This window comes from Giraffa tippelskirchi, chromosome 7 (genome assembly GCF_054371585.1).
Source record: "Giraffa tippelskirchi isolate mGirTip1 chromosome 7, T2T-mGirTip1v1.2.pri, whole genome shotgun sequence".
Taxonomy (NCBI): domain Eukaryota; kingdom Metazoa; phylum Chordata; class Mammalia; order Artiodactyla; family Giraffidae; genus Giraffa; species Giraffa tippelskirchi.
In genome coordinates this window covers 50,321,432-50,343,275 of record NC_137281.1, presented here as the reverse complement: position 1 = coordinate 50,343,275, position 21,844 = coordinate 50,321,432, and the positions used below count along the sequence as shown (strand labels likewise).

Genomic DNA, 21,844 nt, shown 5'->3' with positions numbered 1-21,844 from the left:
CTCCAGCCTGGGACTCCTCCCCTCCGTGGATCTCCAGTGGAAGCATCTCCCTGCACCTGCCACCTCCCACACCTTCCTCAAGACTCCTCTTAGGCATCAGCGCCTGGCAGAGGGTATCTCTGAATCTGCCCCCCTGTCCCCGAGAGCTGCATCAGAAGCCCCTCCAAATAGATTCCACACACAGAAGCTCTCACTCCACGACATTCTATCAATTTCTATATATCCTGCCCAGCACCCACCCCTGCACACCTTCCTGCCCTCCTAGCCTGCAAGCCTCCAGCCCCTACAGCAGAATCCACCTGTAGGAAGGCGGCTCCGGGTCCCCAGGCAGGGCGACACTGCCACCAGGACTTTGCAAAGAGGGCACAGGTCCTGGACCCCCACGGTCAACCTCAGACCCAACAAATGGGCTGCTGCTGTTGGTGGTCAGTGGAGCCAGTTCCCAAGTTCAACTGAAATTCAGAGCTCACTGAGCCCAGAGGCCAATCCATAGGCAAGGTCCCCTAGAGACAGCCTGGTTCATCCCGAAACACGTTCGCAAACCTCGCCACCCCCGACAGGGAGGCCACTCGCCCCCAAGGGAGCAGGCAGTCACCACAGCCTGCAAACGCCGCCCTCCTCAACACAGATGCCAAGGTTACCTGAAATCCAAAACAGATGGTGGGGAAGACACTAAATACAGAGGTCCATGAAGAGGGACTGCAAAGAGATGAAAATGAGCATTTGTTACAAAAAGTGAAGCTCAAAACGACCTTCAATTTGAAGACGCATTTTAAATAATACAAACAAGTTATAACGAAGCATGACTCTAACGTAGATTTTAATAACCACGTCCACTCCGGGGTTGAGGGGTGGCAGAAGCCCCATGTAAAGTGCTGCACTTTTAAGTACATCTGTGCCGACATTTGACAACTTGACAGTCTCCACGCAGGCAGAACGTGGGCAGGACATGGCTAGGAGGAACTCCCAGCCTCCTTGGAGGCTGCTTGTCCCCAGTGAGGTTAGGGGCTGAGGGGGGGGTGTGGGCAGGGCACAAGCAGCATCCAAACAGACCCCAATAGGACAAGGATGGTTTGACCTCCGTCTAAGCGGCCTAAGAGAACTGACGGGTGCATGGGGCAGACTCTTGAGGTCAAACCCTCTCAGTGGCCCTCGAATGGTGGCCCTCCAGCTTCCTTTTCAAGCAGCTCCAGGTTCTGGCCCCCAGCAGATTTGGGGACACAGAGTTGGGGGGGTACATAAATAGCACCCACTATACAACCAGGGTTTTCTGGCTGTGCTAGAAGAATGGCCCCCAAAGATGTCCCTGTCCTAATCCTGGGAACCTGGGAGTTTGTGACCTTATATCCTACAAGGGACTCTGCAGGTGTGATGAAGGTCAGGACTCTGAAATGGGATTATCTAAGCCAGATCATCTAGGCCCCATATATCATAAGGATCCTTGTCGTCAGAGAACATTCCCCAGCTGTGGCCAGAGGGGGCTGTGACCACAGAAGCAAGGTCAGATAGATGGAACCTTGCTTGCTGTGAAGACTGTGGAGGGGCCACGAGCCAAGGAAGGTAGACACCCTAGGAACCGGGAAAGGCCAGGAGATGGATTCTTGTCTGCTGCTGCTGCTGCTTAGTCGCGTCAGTTGTGTCTGACTCTGTGCGACCCCATAGACAGCAGCCCTCCAGGCTCCCCCGTCCCTGGGATTCTCCAGGCAAGAATACTGGAGTGGGTTGCCATTTCCTCCTCCAGTGCATGACAGTGAAAAGTGAAAGTGAAGTCGCTCAGTCGTGTCCGACTCTCCGCAACCCCATGGGCTGCAGCCTACCAGGCTCCTCCATCCATGGGGTTTCTCAGGCAAGAGTACTGGAGTGGGGTGCCATTGCCTTCTCTGGATTCTTGTCTAGACCTCCTGAAAGAACACAGCACAGCTGACCTCTTGAGTTCAGCTCAGTGAGACTCATTCTGGACTTCTGACATCAGAAGTAAAAGTTAATAAGCTTGTGCAGTTTTGAGTCACCGTGTTTGGCAGTAACTTGTTACAGCAGCCACAGGAGGGTCGCACAGTGGCATCTCCCTTCTGTGCTGTGTTTCCGGGTGACTCTTAACTCTGGATGCAGCCTGGGGAGCCCCCCAACCAAGCCCCACCTTCTGAGACCTTCCTCAACGGCACTGTCAGCAGACGGTCGGCTTCTCAGAGCCCACGCTTCCGCTGCTCCATCTGCCTGCCTGCATCCTCTGGGCCACGTGCACTGTCCCCTCCTCTTCCTGTGGGTGATGCTGTCTGAGTTCCAGCCCTGGAGGATGCACCTCCAGGGCACGAGACCCTCCCCTGAGTGGACTCAAGGCCACAGATCAGCAGTGGATCTGGCCCTCTCCTGCCAGGTTTCTTGCTCTGTTGGATTACCCCATCAGTGTACGGGTGTGTGGGGGCCGCTGAGCCCCACCTCCTGCCCATTCCTCTCCTCCCCTCCTCAGAAGACCTCTCTCCTGACCCCAATCCACCTGGGCCTTATCCCCACCTCCTGCCCTGACGAGACTCAGCTATATCAAGACTGGCCTCTGTGGCCAAATCCAGTGCCAGGGCTCAGTCCCACGTGACCCAGGAGCAGTATTCACTGGTGAACCCCCTAGAATTCTTGAAATTTTGCTCACTGACCTCTGAGACCCAGCTTCTATCATCATCTGTCCTGGGTTTATAGTGACCGCACCCCCCCCCCCAAATTTATATCTATTGGGAATCTCAGAATGAAATTTTATTTGGAAAAAGGGTCTTTGTAGATATAATTGGTTAAATTAAGATGAGGTCATACTGGAGCAGGCTGGGAGTTGATCCAATGATTGGTACCCTTAAAGGAAGAGAAAACACATACCCAGGGAGAGCCGTGTGAGGATGGCGCTGAGGCTGGAGTGAAGCGCCTGCAGGCCAAGGAGCACCAAAGAGGGCTGGCAGCTCAGGACACCGAGGGGGCAGGAAGGACCCTCCCTGGAGCCTCCTGAAGGAGTGCAGTCCTGCTGACACCTTCATATTCGGTTTCTAGCTTCCAGAACCAAGGGGAGGGATTTCTGCTGCTTTCAGCCTCCCAGGTTGTGGTAGAACAAGCAGCTCCAGGAGGTGAACAGTGCTCCCGACTTGCCATTCCTCTCCCGGGCCCCCAGGACCAGGTGGAGGACCACCGGCTGTTACAGTTTTCACACAGCCCTTACATGCCACCTCTTGGGCTGACATTTCTCCTTCAAGGTGGGGCCTCTCTGAACTCCAGTCTGACAGCTCCCTGACATCTTTATTTAGTATCTCAAAGCCTTTCCCACCTAACATGTCCCCGCCAAAACCCTCCCCCAGCCACATGCTCCTCCCCATCCCACACATTCCAGGAAACAGCATGGCCCTCCGTCCCCCTGCTCAAAGCTCAGAGTCACCCCGGACTCTCTTCTCTCTCCTGCTCCACCTCCGATCTGTCCTCCAGGAGGGGCCACACGATTTGTGGGACCACGTGCAAAATGAATATGCCAGCCCTTGTTCAGCAGCCATGAAGAATCTCAGGATGGTGATAGCAGGGCATTAAACCAAGGGTGGACCTGGCACCTGGGTGACGTCACAGGTCACAGGCCCCTGGAGCTGGCCTGCCACCAGATTTGATTTCAAGGCCCTGCTGTGATCAAAACTCTGAAATGGCTTCCATGTAAAATGAAAGTCCTCCCTGCAGCTCCAAATCCCTACAGGATTCCTCCACTTTCGGCCTCGCTCAGGCCTCTCGGGCCTCACTGGCCTCTGCACCTTGCTGGCTGGTCCTGCTGCTTCTACACTGTAGGGCACATCTGCAACAGCCCAGGAGCCCCCAGCTGGCAGGTTGTGTAGTTCCATGTCCCTCACTCTGTCCTCACCAGCGGCAGCTGAGTGGTTCTGAATAAGGAAAGGAGCTTTTGCTGAGCTCTACAGCATCAGAGACTTGAAGAATTTCATGGGACGAGCCAGGGCTCTGTGCAAACCATGGAGGGTGGGTAATGTTCCTTGCCCCTCACAGAAGCCCCCAGAAGCCATCCCCTAGACTCACCTGGACCCCAGGCGGGGCTCATGGGCGAGGTCTTGGGGCCTGAGGTAGTACTGCACCACGATGACCAGGGCCAGGTAGCAGGCGGCCAGGGTGCCTAGGATGCTAACACATAAGACAGTGCAGCGTCAGGGGGCAACCGTGGTGAGGTAACGCCTGGGGAGCCATACAGAGTGGGGTCTCGGTGTCAGCTCAGCCCACACTGGCAAGGGGTCAGGCAAGTTCTTCCTCAATTATCTGTACAATGGAACAGCAGGAAAGGCATTCCAGGCAGGGACACCCTCATGCCAAGCAGTGGGACCTTCGAGGCTGTGATCACTATGGGCGCCCCATCTCTCCAGCAATAGCCACACAGCCCCTGGGATCCAGCATCCAAGCAGCCACGACACAGCGGGCAGGACAACCGGCTGGAGAGGGCTGGGGGCGCCCGGGGGGCTCTGGGGTCCTGCCCGCTGTTTCTCTGCTCCACTTCTCTACACGACAGGGAAAGGTGGGTGGCACACTTGTGTGAAGATTTTTGCCAGACTTTGTTTTTTCAAAAGTATATGTGGAGCCTCAGACTGTAAAATGAAAAAAGTGTGTGTGTGTGTCTCCGTGCCTGTGTATGTGTGTGTGGGTGCAGAAAAAGTCTGCGATCATTAAGTAACAAAATGGAGGCCCTGTTATTACAGGCAATTTTCTTTTCTGTTTATCTGTCTTTTCTATCATACACACGAATGATTTTCGTAATTTAACATTTCTTTCCTCTTCTCCCAGTGGGAAGAACCATGCTGGCAGCTCCCCTATCCCAGGTGGGCAGAAACCACCCCCTAACGCCAGCTGAGGTGGGGACCCAGCCCCAGCCATCACCCCCAGGAGGGGCCTGCAGCCCATACCTTGTGTATTTCTGGAAGCCGATCTCCCGCGGCGCGGAGAGGGGCAGGATGACCAGCAGGCAGAGCAGCGTCAGGGTGAAGCGCTGGTCAGTGTACCAGGGCTGCGGGGCTAGTGGGGCACCAGGCAGGAGGAAGTCCCACACTGCGGGCAGGGAGGGAAGGAGAGGCAGTGAGCCCCTCCAGCCCGCCCCAGGGTGACCCCATTATTAGATGGCCCGAGTAGAGGAGGAGAATTAGGGCGGGGCTGAGCTAGCCGCTTGTGCTCCACACCACACAGGCTGCGGGCCCTTGGGGTACCTGGCTGGAGGGGCCTCAAAGGCTGTGTTCACCCGGGGTGCCTGGTGGGGACATCTGGGCTCAGCATACCCCTGTCCTCGCCAGCAGACTCCCCCAGAGGACTAGTCCTCAGCAGCTGGGCGCCCTGAGCCAAAGGAGGGAGGTGCTGTCCTCTTAAAGGCCAGGCCTGGAACTGGCACTGGTCCCTCTGCCAGTCAAGCATCATGCAGCCCACTCTGGTTGGTGGGGACACAGACCCCATCAACCTCTCAGGGAAAGGTATCCGAGAAACTGGGACGGAGAATTGGGAGCTGATAGGAGGGGCTAGACAGGTGGGGGAGGGGAGAGCCCAGGAGAGACACAAGACGACTTGAGGCCGGAAGCATCCAGGGTGAGGTGGCCCCAGAGCGCACAGGGTGGGGGTGCCCAGAGCTGGATCCTGGCCCACACAGGGTACTGGTACTGCTGTAAAGTAACCCTTCTAGTTCTCTGCACTTGCTCAATAAAGACAGTGATCAAAAGAAATGACCACTTGACCAGGATGGTTTGTTTCTACTGGAGAGACACATGGAATAGTTCCACATTGAGCTCACGGTACAGAGGCCCCCCTCTTCAGAGGAAGGCAGGCACTCCTGGCCAGAGAGGCCAAGGGAATGAATGCACGCACCCAGAGGTGCACAGAGATCTCCATGAGTAACAGGCCCACATGGCCTGGGGTGCAAGCCCTACTTATCCGTATGGATGGACTCCTGAGGCCAAGAGAGCCGCCTCTGTGGACTCGGCCACCCAGCTCCTTCCTGAGCCCTCACTTTCCAGGCCATTCCTCGGTGTCCACAGAACCCTCACTTACGGTCATTTCCACTTGGTGAATCCAACGACTCCATAAAAGAGTCCTGACCTCCAATGAGCCTTCAATCCAAGAAACCTGGACTTGCTTTCAGAAAGACACATTCCAACATATCGACCCAAGAAGCACAAAAGTGATGTGTCTTCGCATCAGTCGATATGCCCAGAGCAGGGGTGGCCTGTGTCCTCATCAACGTGCTAATCCCTCCAGGGGATCCACCTGAACCTGAAACCTTCCCAAAATGACAGATCCTAGGAATCCTTCTCAACCTCAAAATCTTACTCAACTCCACACTACCTCAGACCCGCCTCAACACTGCACCCCTTAAGAATCCTTCTGAACACAGAAGCCACCCACATCCTTCTCAACACAACAGCCCCTAGAATCCTTCTCACACAGTAGCCCTCAGGATCCATCTAAGCCACAACATCTCAGAACCTTCCCAACATGGCAGTCCCTCAGAATCCTTCCAAACACTGAAGGCTCTTAATATCCTTCTCAACAAGGCAGCAACTCAGAATCCTCCTCAACACGGCAGCTCTTCAAAATAATTTTCATCATAGCAGCCCTCAGAATCATCCTCAACACAGCAGCACCTCAGAATTCTTACCAACATGGCATGCTTCAGAATCATTCTTAGCAAAACAGCCCCTCAGACCCTTCCCAACACAGCAGGCTCCCACAATCCTTCTCAACATGGACCACCTCCAAAACGTACTCAACACAACACTACCTCAAATACACTTCAACTCTGAACCCTCTCCAAATCCTTCGCAACATAGCAGCCCCTACGATTCTTTTAAACACAGAGGCCATCAGAATCTGTCTCACCACGCAGCTCTTCTGATGCTTCTTAAAGTGGCAGCCCTGAAGATACTTCTCAACACAAGAGCCCTCAGAATCCTTCTGACACAGCAGCCACTCAGAATTCTCAACACAGCAATCCCTAAGAATCCATCTAAACACAGCAGCCCCTAAGAATCCTTCCCAACACAGCAGGCCCTCAGATCCTTCTCAACTCATAATCCACGCAGATACTCCTCAACACAGCAGCACTTCAGAATTCTTACCAACATGGCATGCCTCAGAATCACTCTCAACACAACAAGCCCCTCAGGTCCTTCCCAACACAGCAGGGGTTGGGAAGCCCCTCAGGTCCTTCCCAACACAGCAGGTCCTCAGAATCCTTGTCAACATGGAGCCCCTCAAAATCTTACTCAACATGACACTACCTCGGAATCCTCCTGAACACCACAGCCCCTCAGATTCTTGACAACACAAAAGCCTTCAGAATCATTCCCACCACTGCAGCTGCTAAGATTCTTCCTAACATGGCGGCACCTAAGATTCTTCTCAGCACTGAGGCTCTCACAATCCTTCTTACACAGCAGGCCTTGAGAATCCTTTCCAATACGGCAGCCCCTCAGGATCCTTCTCAACAGGACAACCATTCAGAATCTTCTCAACACAGCAGCTTCTGAGAATCCTCCAAAACTTGGCAGCCCCCAAAATTCTTCTCAATATGGAGGCCCTCAGAATCCTTCCCAACACTATAGCACCTCAGAATCCTTCTCCACACAGTAGCCCCTCAGAACTCATCCCAAACAGGCAGTTCATCAGAATCCTCAACACAGCAGCACATAGATCCTTCTCAGCATGGTGGCATCTGAGATCCTTTGCAAAACAGCTGCCCCTCAAAACCCTCATCAACTCGGCAGTTGCTCAAGGATCTAAATACTCCAGCCTCTCAAAAATCCTTAACATGCCAGCACCTCAGATCCTTCCTAACCTGGCAGCCTCTCAGAATTCTTCTAAACACAGCAGCCCCTCAGATCCTTCCCAATTCAGCAGCTTCTGAGAATCCGCCAACACAGGGCAGCCCCAGATTTCTCCCAACAGACAGGCTCTCAGATCCCCCCAACACAACAGCTCCTAAGAGTCTTCTCAACATTGAGGTACTTAGAATCCTTCTGACAGGGAAGCCCCTCAGAATCCTCCTCAGCACAGCAGCATCTCAGAATCTTTCAAACATGCGACCCCCTGAAAATCTTTCAAAGCAAGGCAGCCCATAAGATACTTCTCAACACAGAGGGCTTCTGGACATGGTAGCTCCTCAGAATTCTTCCCAACATAACAGCCCTTCAGAATCTTCCTCAAAACTACAGGCCCTCAAAATGCTTACCAACATGGCATCCACTTACAAGCCTTCCCAACACACATGCCTCAGAATCATTCTCAACACAAAAGCTCCACAGATCCTTCCCAACACAACAGACCCTCAGAATCCTTCTCAACATGGAGCAGCTCAAAATCTTACTCAATTCGACACTACCTCAGAATCCTCCTTAACCCTCAAGCCCCTCAGAATCCTTCTGAACACAGAAGCCCACCAGATCTTTCTCAAAACCACAGCCTCTATAATTGTTCTCACATGGTAGCCCTCAAGATCCATCTAAACCACAGCACCTCAGAACCCTGCCAACACGGCAGTCCCACAGAATGCTTCTAAACACTGCAGACCCTCAGTATCCTTCTCAACATGGCAGCCCCTCAAAATCATTTTTAACATGGCAGCACCTCTGAATCCTTCTGAACACAGCAGCCCTCAGATCCTTCTCAACATGGCAGCCAGTGAGAATCCTCTGAAGTACGGCAGCCCCTAGGTTTCCGTTCAACACTGAGGCCTGTAGAACCCACGTGAAGACTGTAGCCCCTTAGAATGCTTCCCAACACAACGGCACCTCAGAATCCTTTTCAGTATGGCAGCACCACAAATCCTCCTCAACACAGGCTGCTTTTGCTTAGTCGTTCAGTCGTGTTTGACTCTTTGCGACCCTTTGGATGTAGCCCACCAGGCTTCTCTGTCCTTGGGATTTTTCAGGCAAGAATACTGGGGTGGGCTGCCAATTCCTTCTCCACACAGTAGTCTCCCAAAACTCTTCTCAATACAGTAGCCCTTCAGATTCTTCTCAACACAGCACCCTCAGAATCCTTCCAAACACTGAGGCCCTCAGAACACTTCTCAACAAGGTAGCAGCTCAGAATCCTCCTCAACATGGCAGCTGCTCAAAATCTTCTGAACATAGCAGCCCTCCTATCCTTTTCAACACAGCAGCCCCTGAGAATCTTCCAAAGGATGGCAGCTTCTAAGATTCTTCTCAACCTTTTGAAGCCCCCAGAATCTTTTTAAACACAGTAGTCACTCAGAATTCTTCTCAATAATGCAGCACTTCAGAATCCTTCTCAACAGAACAGGCAGGTACAATCCTTCTCAACTTGGCAGCCCCTCAGATCCTCCACAACAGAGCAGCTTCTGAGAATGCTGCTCAACACACATCCCTCAGGATACTTTGCAACTTGGAAGGCCATCAGAAGCCTTCTTAATACAACACCCCTCAGATCCTTTCCCTATACAGCTGCCCCTCAGAATCCTCATTAAAATGGAAGCCCCTCAAAATCCTTCTGAACACAGCAGCCCCTAAGAATTCTTTCTAACACTTAGCAGCCCCTCAGATCATTCTCAACACGTAATCCAGTCAGATCCTCAACATAGCAGCACCTCAGAATGCTTACCAACACAACATACCTCAGAATCATTGTCAACACAACAGCCACTCATATCCTTCCCAATGCAGCAGGCTCTCAGAGTCATTTACAACAGAGAGCACATTAAAATCTTACTCAACATGACACTACCTCAGAATCCTCCTCAATACAGCAGCCTGTCAGATTCTTCACACCACAAAAGCCCTCAGAATCCTGACATGGCAGCCTTTCAGAATCATTCTCATCACCGCAGCTGCTAAGATTCTTCCCAACATGGCAGCCCTTAAAACTCTTCTCAATACTGAGGCCCTCAGAATCCTCCTGACAAAGCAACCCATGAGGAAGTCCTTCAGAATCCTTCTCAACAGGACAGCCACTCAAAATCCTTCTCAATGCCACATCTCCTCAGATCCTTCCCAATATGGCAGCCCACAGAATCCTTCCAAATACTACAGCCACTCAGTGTCCTTTTCAACAAAGCAGCCCATCAGAATCTTCTCAACACAGCAGCTTCTGAGAATCCTCCAAAACACAGCAGCCCCTAAAAATTCTTCTCAACAGAGAGGCCCTCAGAATACTTCCCAACACCATAACTCCTCAGAATCCTTCTCAACACAGCAGTCCTTCAGAACTCTTCCCAAACAGGTAGTTCCTCAGAATCCTTCCCATCACAGCAGCTCCTCAGAAACTACTCTATGCAGCAGTCCCTCACTTCCTTCCCTAAGAGCAGCCATTCAGAATCCTCAACACAGTCACCTGTCAAAATCATTTTCAACATGCCAGCACCTCAGAATCCTTTCCAACACATAGCTCCTCAAGAGCCTTTCCAACATGGAAACCCCTCAGGATCCTTCCCAACACTCAGCCCCTCAAAATCATTTTCAACATGGCAGTCCCTCACAATCCTTTTGAACAAAGCAGCTCCTCCGATCCTTCTCAACATGGCAGACTGTGAGAATCCTCCAAAGTACAGCACCCACTAAGATTCTTTTCAACACTGCAGGCTCTCAGAACACTTAACAAGACAGCAGCTCAGAATCCTCAACATGTAGCCCTTCAAAATCATTTTCAACATGGCAGCATTTCAGAATCTTCTGAATAAGCAATGCTCATATCCTTCTTAGAATTCTCTAAAGGATGGCAGCCTCTAAGAGCCCTCTTAACACGGAGGCCCTCAGAATCCTTCTGAACATGGCAGCTCATTACAATCATTCTAAACATGGCAGAATCTCAGAATCATCTCAATACAGCAGAACCTCAGAATCTTCAACACAGCAGCTGCACAGAATACTTCTCAGTCCAGCAGCCCCAAAACCTTCTCAACACGGCAGCCCTTCACATCCTTGCAACACAGCAGGCCCTCAGAATCGTTTTCAACAGGGAGCACCTCAAAATCTTACTCAACGTGACACTACCTCAGAAGAGCCCTCAACACCGCAGCCTCTCTAATTCTGCACAACTCAAAAGCCCTCAGAATCCTTTTGACATGGCAGCCCTTCAGAATCATTCCCACCGCTGCAGCAGCTAAGATTCTTCCCAACGTCGTGGCCCCTAAGATTCTTCTCAACACTGAGGCCCTCAGAATCCTTCTGACATGACAACCCATGAGAATCCTTCCCAATGTGGCAGCCCCTCTCAGGACCCTTTTCAACAGTACACCCATTCAGAATCCTTGTCGACACCACATCTACTCAGATCCTTCACAATATGGAAGCTCCACAGAATTCTTTCAAACACTACAGGCCCTCAGGATCCTTCTCAATAAGTAGCTTCTGAGAATCCTCCAAAACATGGCAACCCCTAAAATTCTTCTGAACAGAGAAGTTCAGAAGAATTCCCTTGGAGTCCTTCCCAACACCTCAGCACCACAGAATCCTTCTCAACGAGGCAGCCCCTCAAAACTCTTCCCAAACAGGCTGTGTCTCAGAATTTGTCCTAACACAGCAGCACATAAATCTTTCTCAGCATGGTAGCATCTGAGATCCTTTGCAAAACAGCTGCTCCTCAAAACTCTCATCAATTCAGCAGCCTCTCAAGGATCCATTTAACAAACACCCCGGTCCCTGAAAATCTTCTCATATATGGCAGCACCTCAGATCCTTCCCTACACTATAACTCCTGAGAATCCTCCAAAACACAGCACCTCCTAAGATTCTTATCAACACATGGGCCCTCAGAATATTTCCCAACATGGCAGTTCCTACAGTTCTTCTCCACATGGAGCCCCTAGAATCATACTCACATGGAGTCCTACAAATCCTCCTCAAAATGGCAGCCCCTCAGAACCCTTCCCAAACCACAGCTGCTAACATTCTTCTTCTCAATACTACACACCCTGAGAAGTTTTCCCAATGGGGCAGCTCCTCAGGTCCTTCTGAACACTGCAGGTCCTCAGAATCCTCAACAAGGCAGCACCTTAGATCCTCCTCAAATACTCAGCCCTCCCAACATGGTGGACTCTCAGATCCTTTTCAACACAGCAGCCTCTCAGAATTCTTACTAACAGCATCTGCTCACAATCCTTCCCAACATACTTGCCTCAGAATCATTCTCAATAGCCCACAGATCATTCCCAATGCAACAGGCCCTTGGAATCTTTTTAACATGGAGCAACTCAAAATTTTACTCAGAATGACACTGCTTCAGATCCTCCTCAACCCTGCAGCCCCTCAGAATCCTTCTCAACACAAAAGCCCCTAGAATCCTTCTCACACAGTAGCCCTCATCTAAACCACAGCATCTTAGAACCTTCCCAACATAGCAGTCTCATGAAATCCTTCCAAACACTGCAGACCCTCAGTATCCTTCTCAACAAGGCAGCACCTCGGAATCCTCCTTAACCTCTTAATCTCAGCTCTTCAAAATAATTTTCATCATAGAAGCCCTTAGAATCCTTCCCAACACAGCAGCCCCTCAGAATCCTCTCAGTACAGCAACCCCTCACTTCCTTCCCAAAGATCAGCCACTCAGAATTCTCAACATGGCAGCCCTTCAGGATCCTTCTCAACACAGCAGCCACTCAGAAGCCTTTTCAACATGGTAGCAACACAGATCTTTTCCAGTGTTGTAGCCCTTCAGCAGCCTTCTGAACACAGAAGCCCCTTAGAACCATCACAACAAGGTAGATCCTAATATTCTTCTCAACATGGAGGTACTCACAATCCTTCTGATATGGCACCCCCTCAGGATTCTACTCAACACAGCATTCCCTCATAATCATTTTCAACATGGCAGCCCCTCTGAATCCTTCTGAACATAGCAGCCTCTCAGATCTTTCTCAACATGGCAGCCCCTTAGAATCCTCTAAATTACGGCAGCCTCTAAGATTCAACACTGAGGCCCCTTGGAATTCTTGTGAACATTGTGGCACCTCAGAATCCTTCCAACACTGCAGCACCACAGAACTTTCTCAATATGGCAGCACCACAAATCCTCCTCAATACACTGGTCCTCCAAAATTCTTCTCAACACAGTAGCCCTTCAGATCTTTCTCAACATTGCACCCTCAGAATCCTTCCGTACACTGCAGGCCCTCAGAACACTTCTCAACAAGGCAGCAGCTCGGAATCCTCCTCAACATGGCAGCCTTTCAGGATCTTCTGAACACAGTAGCCCTCCTATCCTTCTCAACACAGCAGGCCCTGAGAATCCTCCAAAGGCTGGTTACCTCCAAGATTCTTGTCAACATTTTGAGGACCCTAGAATCCTTCTAAACACGACAGCCCCTTACAATCTTTTGAAACCTGGCAGCACCTCAGAATCCTCAACTCAGCAGTCACACAGAATACTTCTCAATCCAGTAGCTCCCCAAAATCCTTCCCAACACACCAGCGTCTCACATCCTTCCAACACAGTAGCCACTTAGAATTCTTCTCAATAAGGTAGCACCTCAGAATCCTCAACAGGACAGGCAGGCATAATCCTTTGCAACTTGGCTGCCCCTCAGATCCTTCCCAACAGGGCAGTCCCTCAGATCCTCCACAAAAGAGCAGCTTCTCAGAATGCTGCTCAACACACATCCCTCAAAATACTTTGAAACATGGCACGCTTTCATAACCATTGTTAACACAACACTCCTCACATCTTTTCCAATACAGCTGCCCTTGGAATCCTTCTCAACATGGAGCACCTCAAAAATTACTCAACATGACACTACCTCAGATCCTCAACCCTGAACCTTCTCAGAATCCTTCTAAAAATAACAAGCCCTCAAATCCTCCTTAACATGACAGCTCACAAGATTCTTCTTAACACAGAGGTCCTTCCTTTGAATCCATCTCACAGAACAGCCCCTCAGAATTCTCAACATGGAAGCCCCTCAGAATCCTGAACAGAGCAGCACCTAAGAATTATTCCTAACACAGAAGCCCTACAGATCCTTCTTAACACATAATCCACTCAGATCCTCAAAGAAACAGCCCTCTCAGATCCTTTCCAACTCAGCAGCCTCTGAGAATCAATCTCAATATGAAGTACCTCAAAAACTTACTCAACACGACATTGCCCAGATCCTCCTCAACCATGCACACCCTCAAAACCCTTTTCAACATGGCAGACCCTAAGTTTCTGCTCCACAGGGAGGCACGAAGAATCTTTCTCCACACAGCAGCTCCTCAGAATACATCTAAACACAGCACCCCTCAGAATCCTTCTCAATACAGCAATTTCTCATATCCTTCTCAATGCAGCAGGCCCTAAGATTCTTCTAAACATGGAAGCCATCAGAATCCATCTCACAAATGCAACCCTTCTGATCCTAAGCCCCTAAAATACTTCTCAATACAAAAGCCCTCAAAATCCTGACATGGCAGCCTCTCAGAATCCTTCCCAAACTGCAGTTGCTAACATTTTTCTCAACACCGCAGGCTCTGAGAATTCTTCTCAACAAGGCAGCACCTCAGGTCCTCCTCAGCAAGCCAGCCCTCCCAAATTCTTCTCAACATAGCAGCCCCTCAGAATGCCTCTCACATGGCATCCCTCAGAATACTTCCCAATACAAAAGCCCCTCAAATCCTTCTCAACACAGCACTCCCTCAGATCCTTCTCAATGGGGCAGCTCTCATGAATTCTCCAAAATACAGCAGCCCCTAAACTTCTTCTCAACACAAGGCCCTCAGAATCTTTCCCAACCCATCAGCCCCTCAGATCCTTCCCAACACAGAAAGCCCCCAGAATCCTTCCAAACACAGAAGCCCTCCTCCAGATCCTCCTCAACACAACAGCCCCCTAATCCTTCTCACACAATAGCCCTCAGGATCCATCTAAATTGCAGCACATCAGAACCCTCCCAGCACGGCAGTCCCTCAGAATCCTTTCAAACACTGCAGGTCCTTTGTATTCTTCTCAACAGACAGCACCTCAGAATCCTCTTCAACACACAGTTCTTCAAAATAATTTTCATCACAGCTGCTCTCAGAATCCTTTCCAACACAGCAGTCCCACAGAATCCTTTCAGTATGCCAGCCCCTCACTTCCTTCTCCAAAAGCAACCATTCACAATCCTCAATACAGGTGCCCCTCAAAATCATTTTCAATATGGCAGTCCCTCAGTGTGTTAAATCACTCAGTCGTGTCTGACTCTATCTGACCCATGGACTGTACCCCACCAGGTTCCTCTGTCTATGGGACTACTGGAGTGGGTTGTCATTTCCTTCTCCGGATCTTCCCAACCCAGGGATCAAATTTCAGAATCATCTCAATATGGCAGCACCTTGGATCCTTCCCAATGCTGTGGCCATTCAAAAAGATGTTCTGAACCCAGACGTCCCTCAGAACCATCTCAGTAAGGCAGCCCCTAAGATTCTTCTCAACACAGAGGCCCTCAGAATCCCACCCAACAGGACAGCCCCTAAGATTCTTTTCAGCACTGCATGCTGTCAGAACACTTCTCAACAAGGTAGCAGCTGGGAATTCTCAACATCACAGTCCCTCAGAATCCTTCCCCAAACTGCAGACATTCAAATCCTCCTCAGGAGGAGGATTTGAATCAGCATCTTTTCAATACGACAGCCCCTCAGAACCCTTCCCAATACTGTAGCACCTCAGAATCCTTCTCAACACAGCAGCCCCTAACAAAGGCCACCAGAATCCATCTCACAAGCCATCCCTTCTGAATTGTCCTCAACATGGCAGCCCCTAAGATACTTCTCAACACAAAAGCCCTCAGAATTCTTGTGACACAACTGACCATCAGAATCCATCCCAACATGGAAGCCACTAAGAATTCTCATCAACACAGCAACCCTTAGAATCTTTCTCAAAATGACAGCCCGTAGGAATCCATCTAAACAAAGCAGCCTCTAAGAATCCTTCCCAACATGGCAGTTCCTCAGATCATTCTCAGAATCCTTCTCAACACAGCAGCACCTTAGAATTCCCACCAACATGGCATCCACTCACAAACCTTACCAACATGGCATGCCTCAGAATCATTCTCAACACAACAGCCACTCAGATTCTTCCCAACACAGCAGGTCTTCAGAATCCTTCTCAATGTGAAGCACCTCAAAATCTTACTCAACATGACACTACCTCAGAATCTTCCTGAACACCACAGCCCCTCAGATTCTTGACAACACAAAAGCCTTTAGAATCCTTTTGACGTGGCCACCCTTCAGAATCGTTTCTACCACTGCACCTACTAAGATTCTTCCCAACATGGTGGCCCCTAAGATTCTTCTCAACACTGAGGCCCTCAGTATCCTTCTGACACAGCAGGCCTTGAGAATCCTTCCCTTCTCAATAATGCATCTCCTCAGATCCTTTCCAATACGGCTGTCCCACAGAATCTTTCTGAGCACTACAAGTCCTCAGTGTCCTCAACAAGGCAGCCTCTCAGAATCATCTTAACACAGAAGCTTTTGAGAATACTCAGAAACATGGCAGCCCCTAAAATTATTCTCAACACAGAGGCACTCAGAATCCTACCCAACACAACAGTACCTCAGATACCTTCTCAACACAGCAGTCCCTCAGAACTCTTCCCAAATAGGCAGTTCCTCAAGATCTGTCCCAACACAGCAGGCCACAGATCCTTCTCAACATGGCATCTCCTCAGAATCCTCAACACAGCAGCCCCTCAAGGATCCATCTAAACACCCCAGACCCTCAAAATTCTTCTCAACATGGCAGCCCCTCAGAATCCTTCTGAACACAGCAGCCCCTCAGATCCTTCTCAAACTGCAATTGCTGTTTGATCCTCAGCTGCTGAGAATCCTCCAAAAAAACCAAAAATCACCTCCTAACATTCTTCTCAAGAGAGAGGTCCTCAGAATACTTCCCAGCATGGCACCTCCTACAATTCTTCTCAACATGGCAGCCCCTAGAATCATTCTCACCTGGTAGCCCCTCAGAATCCTTCCCAAACTGCAATTTCTACATTCTCCTCAACATGGCCGGCCCTCCAAATCCCTCTCAATACTGCAGCCCCTCAGAATCTTTCCCAACATGGCAACCCCTGGGACCTTTCTCATCACCCAGCCTTCCCAAATTCTTCTCAACATGGCAGACCCACAGATCCTTTGCAACACAGCAGCCCCTCAGGATCCTTGCCAATGCAACAGACCACAGATCCTTCTCAACACTGCAGCCCTTTAGAGTCTTCCTCAATTCCACATCCCCTGAGAATCCTTCTCCACATGGGAGCACCTCAGAATTTGTCTCCTAAGAGCAGCACCACCAGCAGACCATAATTGAAACTTGACATAACCTCTACCGGCCATGGTCAGGCAGGGCATCTTTGCACCCATTTACCCACTGAGAGGTTCAGATTTACCAACTTTTATTTTTTTGAGAGATGAGAGTGCTTCCCACAACATGGGAGCTTTTAATTTCCATAACCCCGCATCGGGGGCCTTTTTTCATGGTTCAAGAGACAGAACAGACAAAACAAACAGTAAAATAGACTGAGATCCATCATATCAGTAATTACATTCCAAGTAAAAGTCTAAAATATTCCAATTAAAGCCCAAGACTGTCAAGATGATAAAAAAGCAAGACCCGACCATATGCTGTCTACAAGAAATGCATTTTAAAATTCCAAGCCACGGTTAGGTTCACAGTAAAAGAGTGGGAAGAGAAATTCTGTACAAACACTAATCTTAAGGATGCTAGAGAGGCTATATTCATAGAAGAGAAGGCGGATATAATGACAAAGTAATTCAGAGACAAAAATGGAGATTTCATAATAAAAAGGCAATTCACAGTGCGTGCTTAATAACAAGAGTTTCAAAAACCATAAGCAAAAAATTCATAGGATTAAAGGGAAAAATAGACAAATCGGCAATCATAATCAGAGATTTTAACACTTTCTCTCTCAGAACCAAACAGAATAACTAGACTTCCCCACCCCACTGCCCACTCCCCAAAAATCTGCAAAGCCATGGAAGGTCTGACCTAAGCTCTGGATCATCTTGACATAATGGAGAGTTCTAAAACACTGCATTCAACAACCACAGAATACACACCCTCTGAGAGCTCAATAAGGGACTTACTTCCCTGGTGGTCCAGTGGTTAACACTCCACACTCCCGATGCAGATGGCCTGGGGTTTAATCACTGTTCAGGAACTAGATCCCACATGCCACAAATAAAGACACTACTTGTCACAGCGAAGAGCTCACATGCCACAACAAAGACCTGACACAGCCAAATAAACAAATATTTTAAAAAAAGAGGTCAACAAGGCAGACTGCACCTGAGCCACAGAGTAGGTCTTCAATGCCACAATGATGTATGTGTGTCCTCTGACCATGATGCATTTGAGGGAGAAACCACAAGCACATCGAGGAAACCCGCAAATCACTGGAAACTGAATTGCACAATTCTAAACATCCCAAGGGTCAAAGAAGAAATCATAGCAAAAATCAGCAAAGGTTTGAATGACAGGAAAGTGAAACCAGAACATATCAAAATCAGTAAGACACAGCCAAAGCAGTACTTAGAGGGAAATTGTTAGCGGGGGACTAGAGGCCAAGGGTGCGTGGGCCCAGAGTCTTCAAGGTCCCAAAACTCAATGTGCTACTGGTTCTCTCTCAAGGGGCTGTCTTTGCAATTGGTGCCACCTCCCATGTGTAAAATGAGTCCCCACGGGACACCCCAGCACAGCCCCTTCTCTCTCTGACTTCCTTATACTGGTAATTACTTATTCTAGACTTACCTTCCCCACAATGTTAGAAACTAGGGGTGGTCTCAGCCTCTGCTGCTCGCCCAGGGTCCAGCCCCACGTCCACGTCCTGCTCATCCACTAGGAGCCCTGAGCTCCACACAGGGGTCATCTCAACTCCAGCCCACGTACTCACGTTTCTCCAGCTGGTCGCCGACCACCCTGAGGAAGGCCACGGAGATCATGAGCAGGTTGATGATGAAGCAGGCCTCGCAAAGCTTGCCGATGGCGGGGCCACACAGCCCTCCGACCACGCCTTGGTAGGTGGCCTGGCCACTGACAGAGGCAGCGTAGCCCAGGACGACCAGCCCGCTGATCAGGAAGACCAGGGAGACCTGCCGAACAGGACCGTGGCATTGGGCATGCCCACAGCTGCTCACCCCACTCCGAGCGAGCCTCAGCTGCAGAGGCCACAGCCTGACAAGCCACCAGCCCATTCCCCAAAACCAGAGTTACAAAGCAGGTGGATTCTAGAGGCCACGCTGGTCTATATCTGTAAATCTGGGATTCATGCCAAACCACACCAGCTGGACAAATGAGGCTTTGGAAACCCAGGGTTTAAATTACTTTCCTAAGATCACATGGGTTGTAGGTGGAGAGCCATAAAGCATGGTGGTTAGGAAGCAGGCATACTTGGGTTCAATTCCAACCCCGCCACTCTCCCGCTCTGTGGCATGAGGCCAATCATCAATCTGTTTTCCCATCCGTGAAATGGGGATGATACCATTTACCTTGCTGGGGGATTGTGAAGCATTTGGACTAAACAAAGCACATAATGCACTCAGCTCAGTGCCTGGCATGTGGTAACTGCTCAAGACATGACAGTTGGGGACTTCCCTGTGGCCCGTTGGCAAAGACTCTGTGCTACCCATGCAGGGGCCTGGGAACTGGATCCTACATGCCACAACTAAGAGTTCATAGGCCTCAACTAAAGATGCCATGGGCCACAACTAAGACCCAGTAGAGCCAAATAAATAAATATTTAGCAACAACAACAAAAGAAATGGTCGTTGTTACTTTCCAGACTCCCTCTCCAGGGCTCTCCTTACTTCAGTTTAAATTTTTCCAACACTATGAAAACTTCAAACATCTAGAAAAATTGGAAGAATTTTACAATGAACACCATGTCCTCACCACCTAGATTCTACTAGGAGCAGGTCCCTGTGCTTGTTTTATCACATCTCTTACCATGTGTCCACATGTCCATCTAAACTCAGGGATACATTTCAAGGCAAGTTGTGGATATCAGTATACTTACCCCCAAAGATTTGGGCATGCATGTTATTAACTGGAGTTTGATGTTTGTTTATAGTCCTTCTCTCTTGTAAGAAAAAATTTACACACCATGAAATGCACAGAGTCGTGAGTGCATTACCGGAAGGGGTACAACTAAGGTATATGTGCAACATGAACCTCTACCAAGACACAGAACATCACATTCCTGAGATCCCCTTCTGCTCCCATCCTAGGTCCAGAAAAAACCACTCTAATAGTCCTTTGCTTTTATATATTTTCCTATCTGGCTTCTTCCACTGAGCAGTAACACTTGTGAGGGTCAGCCCTGTCGGATGTGTCAGTAGTTTATTCCTATTTTTCTTCAGTGCTACTTCACTGGGTGGATAGAATCACTTGGCTGGTCCAGTTCCTTTTGCCAGACATCTGGGCTGTCCTTCGTTTTGGCTGCTATGAATGAAGAGCTGAGCATTCTAGAACGAGTCATGCTGAGGACCCATGTTTTCTTCTCCTGGACACACATCTAGGAGTGGAATTTGTGGGTGTCAGGGTAGACATGTGTTCAGCTTTGGCAATTTCTTAAAAACTGTTTTCCAAATCATCTGTGCCACTCGACACCCACCCCCAGCGATGCACTTGAGCCCCGCTTGTCCACGGAGTTAAGTTTTTGAGTCTCTCCAGGCTGGACCTGGTTTCCACACTCAGACCCTCTCCCACAGTTCTATGGAGGAGAAGAAAGCAGCAGTGGCAAGGTGCTCAACCTAGAAGCCTGGGGAGAGCTAGGCTGGCCCCTTCAGACACAGTTCGTGCCCTGGACTGCAGGCTTGTTCCTACTCCAGCAGCCTGAGGGCAACATCTAACTGGACCGAGTCAAAGAAACTTGGAAGTTCAGAGCCAGGAGAACACGCATGCTCCCTCCAGCCCCTGGACCTCTGTCCAAGATGGCTCCTCTGCCTGGACCTCCCTGCTGCCTCCACCACTGCCCATCACCTGGGGAGCTCCCTACTTCCCACCCCTCCCCTCAACGTCACCTCCTCCAGGAAGCCTCCCCACACTTCACCCCTGAGGTGGGTTCAACCCTCTGTTTCAGGCTCTGGCAGAACCATGCCTTTTATGGGCACAATTTTTCTTATGGTGGGTTGAATCCCCTCAAAAGTCTAATCTCCAGAACCTGTGAAAGGGATTTAGTGGCACCCGTCTTTGCAGGCGCAGATAATGAAGACAAAAAGGGGTCTTCACATGTTAAAATTAAGGACCTTGAGATAAGGTCGCTCTGGATGATCCAAGTGGGCCTCAAAATCAATGACACATGTCCTTATAAGAGACAGAAAAGGAGGAGACGCAGAGGAGCAGGCCAAGTGACTACGTGGCCATCAGCGAAGGAACAGCTGGAGCCCCCAGGAGCTGGAGAGGCAGGAAGGACCTTCCGCTAGAGCCTTTAAGGGGACATGACTCTGCTACACTGGGATTCGGACTTGAGGACTCCAGGACTGGGACAGCATACACTTTGGTTGTTTTACGCTGCTCAGTTTGTGGTCCTTGGGTCCAGGGGCCCGGGGCATACAGTATGGGGATCCTTGGAGATCACCACCAGACTCTAAGCTCCGTGGAGACTGGGATCGTGTCTTTTTGCTTACATTCGGCCCCCAGGAGAGCACCCGTACACAGCAGACACTGGTAAATATTTTGGACAAAAGGAAGTGAAGGGGGTCAGACTGAGCCTCGGCCAGTGCAGGTGTGTCTCTGCTAACGCAGTGAGCTGACCACACGGGACTGGGTGACCCTCGAGAGGGTCCCTGAGCCTCTGAGCAGCCAGTCAGCAAAAGCCTATGGCCAGGCTGCCTCTCTCTTTGGAGCCAAGGAA

General features: G+C 50.0%; 1 protein-coding gene across 3 annotated transcripts in view; it reads right to left on the bottom strand.

Moving 5' to 3' along the window:
- The window catches only part of SLC38A8 (solute carrier family 38 member 8), a 35,429-nt gene that overhangs the window by 9,552 nt on the left and 4,033 nt on the right, over nt 1-21,844 (bottom strand). Inside the window, exons 1-6 of one of the 3 annotated variants that reach the window (XM_081514109.1) lie at nt 7,110-7,269; nt 6,043-6,264; nt 5,283-5,516; nt 4,917-5,058; nt 4,045-4,146; nt 642-699 (exon numbers count right to left, since the gene is read on the bottom strand). In XM_081514109.1, the coding sequence (XP_081370235.1) occupies nt 642-699; nt 4,045-4,146; nt 4,917-5,058; nt 5,283-5,516; nt 6,043-6,076 (570 nt within the window). In that variant the 5' untranslated portion in view covers nt 6,077-6,264; nt 7,110-7,269. Of the gene's footprint in view, nt 1-641; nt 700-4,044; nt 4,147-4,916; nt 5,059-5,282; nt 5,517-6,042; nt 6,265-7,109; nt 7,270-18,883; nt 19,083-21,844 lie in introns of those variants that run through there. The other 2 variants (XM_081514110.1, XM_081514108.1) reach the window with 2 other exon arrangements.